Here is a 7,695-nt window from a genome sequence, read left to right on the forward strand (position 1 = left end):
ACTGCAATGTCAGCCGCCGTGCGGGCTGAGTACTTACCCAGAAAATACCTCTGTTTCACTTTTCATATGAGTTCATCCTGTGGGTTGGAAGTAGCTTAATAAAAACAGTAGTGCAGGTGTATCTGTGGGATGGAATGTTCCCCTTTCTGTTTCACCCAGATGTTTAAAGATCCCTCTTGTCTGTGGAGGTTCTCAGTCACCCAGGTCATGGTATATCTGGGAAAAAAAAAAATGGCACAGTAACTTCGAATGCATTTTTCAAGCGAGCAGTGTGTCAAATGTGTACTTATATTACAAATATAAGTACACATTTGACACACCGTTCACTTGAAAAGTAAATCCACTAATAATAACTGCAGTGTACTATTACAGCAGGGTTACAGCATGCTTTCTGGCACGCATAAACATATTTCTCACTCTGTTACAGACAGAGAGTCTTGATTTTTGTTCATGGTGACTGCATTTAGGGGAAGTCCTAACTTTCTGCTGAGCCTGGGACATTTACCCGAACTGACCCATGAGTCCTCCCTGGTGTATTCGATGTGGTATGGAGGGCGGACAAAGAAAAAAGCGTTGCTGCCAGCATGCCCTCTAAATCACATTTCATGTTAAACTCTCCTGATGTTTCTGAAAGAGAGGAAACACGGCCAAAATTAGGACACAATTTACAGTTAATGTCAGGGCAAATGTGCCTTTTACATGTTCTTACTGATTGTTTAGATCCATTTGTTAGTCATCTGTACCTAATCCTCGCTATGGTGGCCTCAACAATGAATCTGAACCACTTTAATCTGCTTAAGCTGTTGAACTTTCCCACTGCTATGCTACGCTGGAGCAGGTCAGAGAGTGGGTGGATAGCTGCAGGTGGACAGATGGCATGCACCTGGCAACCATCAACAACACAAATGAACTGTGACCCTCGTTGATTGCATGTCACTGGTGCTCAGAACCTCCGAGCTCGGCAGGTCACAGTCCGCACACTGACGTGTCCATGGTTTGTGTTGGTCTCCAGTACCAGCCCTGACATCACCTTCTCTTTCTGATCAAACACACACACACACACACACACACACCAACAGCTTTTTAGTTACTCAAAGAGCTTGTGAATAGAATGAGTCAGGGTCAGCCTTATTTATGACGAGCCAACCTCTCCCAGAGATGGATTCTTTTCTAGTTACTCACCCTACCCTCGACTTCATGGTACTTTCCAGTCAGGAGTCAGTACGTTTACATGCATGTGAAAATAATAATAATAAAAATGATTGCCTTAATCTGACTTTAACTGGACAACTTAAGTGTAAAATTGGAGTTCTACTTATCCGAATGAGACATCCAGGGGTAAGAACCGCATTCAGAAAGTCAAATTTCAACCATAGCTCAATTAAACTGTGCATGTAAATGCACTGATTGTAAGTTATTGTAAACAAAAACTGAAATTAAAAATCTGTTCACTGTGTGATCTTCTCGAATATTTGTGGATAGAGTTGTATCATGTTTTATGAGAAGTTTCTAGAGCCGTGAAAATAGTTTTGCTTCCATTTTTGAAACAGTCATAAATGGATTAGACATAGAAATGTTGAAAAATGTACACGTTCATACACATACACTGTATTTATTTAAAGCAACCAAAACTACTTAGAAGAAATATCAGTAGAAGCTACCAGAAAATATGATCATGGAGAAATTCTGGCATGTTTATCCGCCAGTGATGTCTCATTTCCAGTGCAATCACATTGTTACTCATGCTACAGGCACCAGCATTGCTCTGGACACGGACGCAACCTCCACAGGAAGGTGAGGACTCAGACCATAAAAATCCTTATACCCTATAAAAGGAGTCGTGTAAAGGGTCACAAAACTCCCACTCAGCATATACCAGTCGGATGGGGTTTATGAGTCAGAAAATAAGAAGCAGCAGCACCTGCTCTCAGTGAAGGTGACATTTGGGGGACTGTTGCACGTTAATTTGACGTCCGCCATGCGACCTCTCAAGGGTTTTTTTTTTTTCTCGCGCTGTTCGTGCCGTGTAATTCAGTGCATCTACCTCATGCCCCTCTCGAAAGGAGCAGGGACACGATCACCAAAGCAGCATCGACGCCTGCGGCAGGTAAAGGTCATCATTCGTGTTGTTTCTCACCCTCCCGTCAGGCTGCGCAGAGATGGCATCGTCTCTGACAGAAAGCTGCCATCAAGGGCATCGCACAGGTGGCCATTTCTCACGTTGCCATAGCAGCACCTGGCATGACTGAGTTGTTAGGACAAAAAAAAAAAAAAAGTTGTGGCGGTGTTACCCTGTGCTAGTGTTGCTTGTTTGAATTCTCTCCCTCAACGTCCCCCTATTTTGCCCCACTCCCTCCTACGCCATGCAGAGGCATTGATTAAAGCCTGAATTTACATAAGTGTTTGAGATGATTCAAGTATATATATGTTTTTTCCATCCCTGGACTATTTTCATTGCATAAACTGCATCAGTTATTTGCACTCCACTGGTGTTTCAGAGGATCATGTTCCCCCATGCACCTCTGCAAGTGATGATGCCTCTAACAGAGCCTCTCTCCTTAATCAGGGATTCAAAGCGTGGCCAATTGTCAGCTGGGGAAGGTTGCGTCGGGCTTAACAATGACTCCCCATTTTTCTGTTTTCTTTCCCTTTTCTTTCCCCGTGTCTCCTCCAGGCTCATATTATCCTACACTCTCGGAGAAATCATGTCAACAGGCACTGGAACTCAGGCTCACTGTGGTGACTGACAATAATCATCACATGAACTCTCATTGTGCCGCAAACACACGATGAGGGAGCCTTCCGTGGACGTTCGGGAGCTGCATCTCTGAGATAAGCTGCAGACCGTAAGAATCTGCACCGCCGCAGCTGCCTCACAGAGGTCACGTTTTTCATGTGAGGGCGTTTGCACAGCGCAGGTGGCAGTCTGCCTTCGTAAAGCTTCAACCGATACCTCTGTTTACTGTCACCCACACTCGGTGGAATCTATTGTTGGTGGTTTTTCCGTCAGCCTGGACAACACCTCCACTGTAAATACCTGCGTCTCGCCTCGCTTCTGTTCTGATTTTCTGTCGCTTATTCCTCCCGTTTCCACCCAAGTTGGAATTGTTGTTATTGTTTCATTTAAGACATGACCTTTTCTCGCTGTTAACCTTTATCTAATTAAGAAGAAGCACAGTGGAATATTGTTTTCAGTGAAAGGTGCTGCGGTTGTAAGGTGGCTTCAGCTCAACTCTGGCCTTCTTAACTGTACCTTCTGTGAGTACAATGCAAAAATACTTGTACTCGGAGCATACTTCTCCGACTGATACTACAGGGGGAAATATTGTTAGCTTTCATGCTAATTGAAGATTTTACAGTAGAAAATACAGAACATAATGTGTATTTTGTGATTAGACTCACACCTTCAGATTAGAGGGCGAGAACGTAAGGCAGTGCTTAGTGTAGGAGAGCCCACACTAAGTGTAGACACTGGTGGTGATGAGGAGAAGACAGTCTGGGTTACATGAGACTGCCCTGGTCCCTGGAAGTTAAGATGGGAGGTTTGCAGCTGCTTCAGCTGAAACGATAGCTGACAGCAGCAGAGGAGAACACATTTAAAGTTCGACGGCAACAATGACGTGACTGGAAACTCCCAGTCAGCTGATTAGAGGAACAGGAAGTGTGTGTGTGTGTGAGAAAGAGAAAGAAAAGCGGATGAAGATAGTCCGGGCCGTATAAAAAAATGTTTCCTCTTCCTTCTTCAATTAACCAATGACATCACATGCCTCTGTTGTACAGTTTAAACTTAAAACATATGGAAAGTAGAGGTGGTACAATATAGCGTGGTCACACTGACGATGAGGAACATTTTAACCTTTTGGAAAAATGAGGACGTCCCTTCTTTTAAGGCCTGACAGGAGTGACTGGATCTGGAGCGGATTCAACGCAGTATTTCTTTAACCTCTGCAGCCTTTGAGAAACATGGCAGCCTTTCTCGTTATATCTGTCCACAATGACCCGAGTGACTGCACGTGTAATTCTGTGAATGCACACAAGACTGTAATAGACAGGCATTTTGCCACTGATACTGTAAACTAACTCGGATTTTCTATGAGCAGGTTTATGCACTTGTTACATTCATCATTCTTATTGCTACCATTACTTTATGTTTGTGTTTTTTCCCTTTGAGTGTGGGGGGTTTATTTTTGTATGGAAAGTAGTTCAAACCCAGCGCCACCAAATTTAGCATTAATAATCTAATTATGTCAAACATAACGGTATCGATATATTAGTAAAAGGAAGCAAATCACCCTCACTTACCCTTAAGTTTATTTTATTCCAAAATCATATTTCTTTCCAAGTGCCGCTTAGCTGGGAAACAAGTGGCCGTCGCCAAGGAGACGCGCTCGCTTCCTGGCAGTATGCGTCAAAGTAGCGATATTATTCACTCCACCTGTTGCTGGTTTTAATGTTGTGGCTGACCTGTGTAAATAACATCTTCTACATTGAGCTGAAAACTGCTGTTTTATTCATATGAATTCAAAAGAGGGACAACTGAAATGTCTTCTTGATGCGTTCACTGTCGAGTACAAATCACATTTGTGGTCATCACATAGAAAAAGTGTTTCCTGCAGCTACAAACGACTGTAAATGGAGTCAGACATATGAACCGAGAGCATTCTGCAAAACTGGATGTAAATTGTCCGATTGCACCATTCGCTTGGAATCACAATTTCCTTCCTGTCTCTCTCACACACACACACACAAACACACAGTATTAGAACAGAATATGAACTTCTCGTGGCGATGGACACGTGTTCCATCTCAGCGGTGACTGTATCGCATACAGTATAAAACGGTGGGTGTGATTCGATATCAAAAACAGTTCTTCTACACGCGGTTAAACGCGCGGCTGAGGCCGAGGGAGGCGCAGTGACAGGCTGCGGAGTGGAAAGCTCGTCACGACTCATGTTTAGCTGCCACCACACTGAGCATTCACCCGGCTGTGTGGAAGAACCTGGTTAAGTTTGTCCATGTGGTACAAAAAAAAAACAAAAAAAAACCAAAAAAAATATATATATCGAAGGAGCCGTCAGCAACGCCCACGTCTACAGCTTCTGCTTTTTCTTTGCTGGTTTAACGGCGGGCATCTCCTCTTCTTCTTCCTCGTCCTCCTCGTCTTCATCCTCCTCCTCGGACAGGTCGTCGTCTTCAACCTGTGAGGCTGAAAGGACGAGGACACGGTGTTTGAACTGAGACACCATTCACTGGCGTTGGGACAAGGTGTGACATATTCATTTAATACTGATGAAAAATTCTAAATATCTCTAAATGTTCCTGGTCTGGATTGTATGCATATTTTATTACAATGCCAGAAAGGTCACTTTACTTAATGCGCCCTGTCAGCTAAACTGCACACACTCATTACAACCAGTGGAAAGAGAATAATCACCGAGAGTTCCCTGTGCAATTTGTTTTTTTTTTTAAGTAAGACACTTTTTACCTTTTAAGGTGATGAAAGGACCCTGGATGTCGGAAGGAAATTTAGACAAATATAACCTTTCATGTTATGGGTCAAATGCACAATCTGACAATATAGGGACACAGGTCTGACTCCACCCTGAGCCCTTTGCTGCTCGTCTCTCTTGCCCGATTACTTTCCGTCTTTCTCCACTATCAGATTCAGGCACAAGAAAAGCCATGAAAGGAAAAAAGTTGAAGGCAACAGCATACTTAGAAGTTGCCTAGTAACTGCTTTCATTTTGCTCCACATGCAAAGCAGCGCAGGGCTGCAGGTAACCATTAGTGTCACCGTCAAATGTGAAAATGACATATTTAAATTGAGTGTTTTGTTTAAATAATACCTCAAAAAGGTATTCAGTAAAACCTGATCCTTTTTTTTTTTTTTTTTACTGATCCACTTTTTCTGTGATTTTCCATCCAAAGAAAATAAAGTAACTTACTTAATATTCAATATTAAACAATCTAATATTCTGATCACACAAAAGTCTTAAAAAGCAGATATGCGCCACTGTTGTCAACAATAATTAGAGTCGACAGTTACCGATAAGGTGCAGCCCGCTGACGACTACTGGTCCTGTTCCAGCCTTCAGCCGGATGGTCACTGGGGCTTTCAGCTCAAACTCTCCCAGACTCACCTGAGGACAAAAAGAGTTAATGGATGTCAAACGTCCGCCTCTGGGGTTTTGGTTCACCAATACACTCGTAAGACTTTATTCACCACATTTACACAGCGGTGGAACAAACCTAATTGAATTATCACCGACCTCGTTCATGTGCAAACATTTAACTGTTGTAGGCGGCTGCTGATTTCACTTATTATATAAACTTTAAACTGCCAGGTGACTTCACTGAATTCATACCACTTAATTGTGTTTTATATCACGACATACCCCTCACATGTTGAACATGTGTTGGAGATGACAATTAAAATATTCACTTAACTATGTAGTCATTAGGTAAATCTACATCACTCATTATACACACCATGGGAAGACACTTGATGTGAAGGTTGGCTATGGGCACTGAAACAGTCTTTCCCTGGTGGTTCATGGCCGTCACCTCCACCACGTTGCTCTCCTCTTTGGCTCCTTCTCCAAGACAAACCTGCAGAAACCACGGACTCATTATCCAGCCAAATCACACTATGACTGGTGGGTCTGTGAAGGGTCTACACCATTTACTGACACAAACACACGCTCCAAGAGTCCACCTCAGTAACAGAGAGGACCACGTTACTGTTCCCTACTGTACTTACTGTCCTGAGTTCAAGGATGTGCTCCAGGTCCTCCTCATCGTCTCCGTCTTCGAAAGTGTAGAAAGGTACTTTGGAGGACAGCTCGCAGCCTGGAAAAAGAAGAAACACCCGGATCAAACGTGGTGCTGTTGTTGAATTTAAACTTATCAGATTTTTATTTTTTTCCCCCCCTGTCGGAACATCACCGCAGAAACCCACGTGTGCGCCGAGAGAGCCGCTTTTATTTGAACTGTGTCTAAATGTTTCTTACTGAACAAGAAGCTCTCCAGCTTGGATTGACCACTTAGTCCAATATCCGAGGATTCGTCGTCGTGGAAAGACATTTTGTCGAAGCAGTGGATTTAGGATTTGGTGTTGGCGCTTTACAGCCAAACGAACACGAAAGGGGAAAAATAACAAGCGCGTCGCAAACTAATCGCATGTCGGATACGTCATCAGTGCGCGCCACAGGCTCCTCTGGGTTTTTTTTTCTCACTTAGACTAATCATGAAGCCTCATGGTTTCTCTGAAATGGTACACATTACAATTACACAAGTTAAAACTTTTTTTTTTTTTTGTAAAATAAATAAATAAAAAGAGCAGTAAGTAAGAATAAAAAATGAGCATAAGTATAAATAACTGCTTAAACATATATTTCTAACCTAAGAATATGTTGCTACCAAAGGTTGTTTTAACTTATATTAAAACAAACCTTTTCAGTCTTTTAAAAGAGGGGTTTCTCTCTTCGTGCCCTGTTCAGTTAATGCAGCCAGACTCACTCCAGATAGCAGGTGTATGTAGGTTTTTCCGATGTATTTTATTTATTGTTTTAGTCTTGTATCAGGAATAATGTAGTGATACTTGTTTATCTGAACCCTTTGTAATTGACCTAACAAGAAAATTAAACCTATGGTCAATTTTTATGACAACAACCAACAGTGCCTCGAGAATGAAGA

The 7,695-nt window shown here is 42.6% G+C and overlaps 1 protein-coding gene across 1 annotated transcript; it reads right to left on the minus strand.

The window, feature by feature from the left end:
- Positions 1–4,487: 4,487 nt before the first annotated feature.
- Positions 4,488–7,187, minus strand: npm3 (nucleophosmin/nucleoplasmin, 3). The gene is made up of 5 exons (XM_047603741.1): positions 7,011–7,187; positions 6,761–6,849; positions 6,490–6,609; positions 6,047–6,140; positions 4,488–5,206 (listed from the first exon to the last, which is right to left on the minus strand). The coding sequence occupies exons 1-5, from the start codon at positions 7,081–7,083 to the stop codon at positions 5,091–5,093; spliced, it is 492 nt and encodes a 163-aa protein (XP_047459697.1). The 5' UTR covers positions 7,084–7,187; the 3' UTR covers positions 4,488–5,090.
- Between the last annotated feature and the right edge of the window lie 508 nt (positions 7,188–7,695).

Source organism: Mugil cephalus, chromosome 13 (assembly GCF_022458985.1).
Source record: "Mugil cephalus isolate CIBA_MC_2020 chromosome 13, CIBA_Mcephalus_1.1, whole genome shotgun sequence".
Taxonomy (NCBI): Eukaryota; Metazoa; Chordata; class Actinopteri; order Mugiliformes; family Mugilidae; genus Mugil; species Mugil cephalus.

Bases quoted from the DNA above. Each gene is read 5' to 3' on its own strand.
- npm3 (XM_047603741.1), bottom strand. From the start codon at position 7,083: ATGTCTTTCCACGACGACGAATCCTCGGATATTGGACTAAGTGGTCAA. The intron at 6,850-7,010 runs GTAAGAAACATT...TTCTTTTTCCAG, and splicing joins GCTGGAGAGCTTCTTGTTCA to GCTGCGAGCTGTCCTCCAAA. The intron at 6,610-6,760 runs GTAAGTACAGTA...TGGTTTCTGCAG, and splicing joins ACATCCTTGAACTCAGGACA to GTTTGTCTTGGAGAAGGAGC.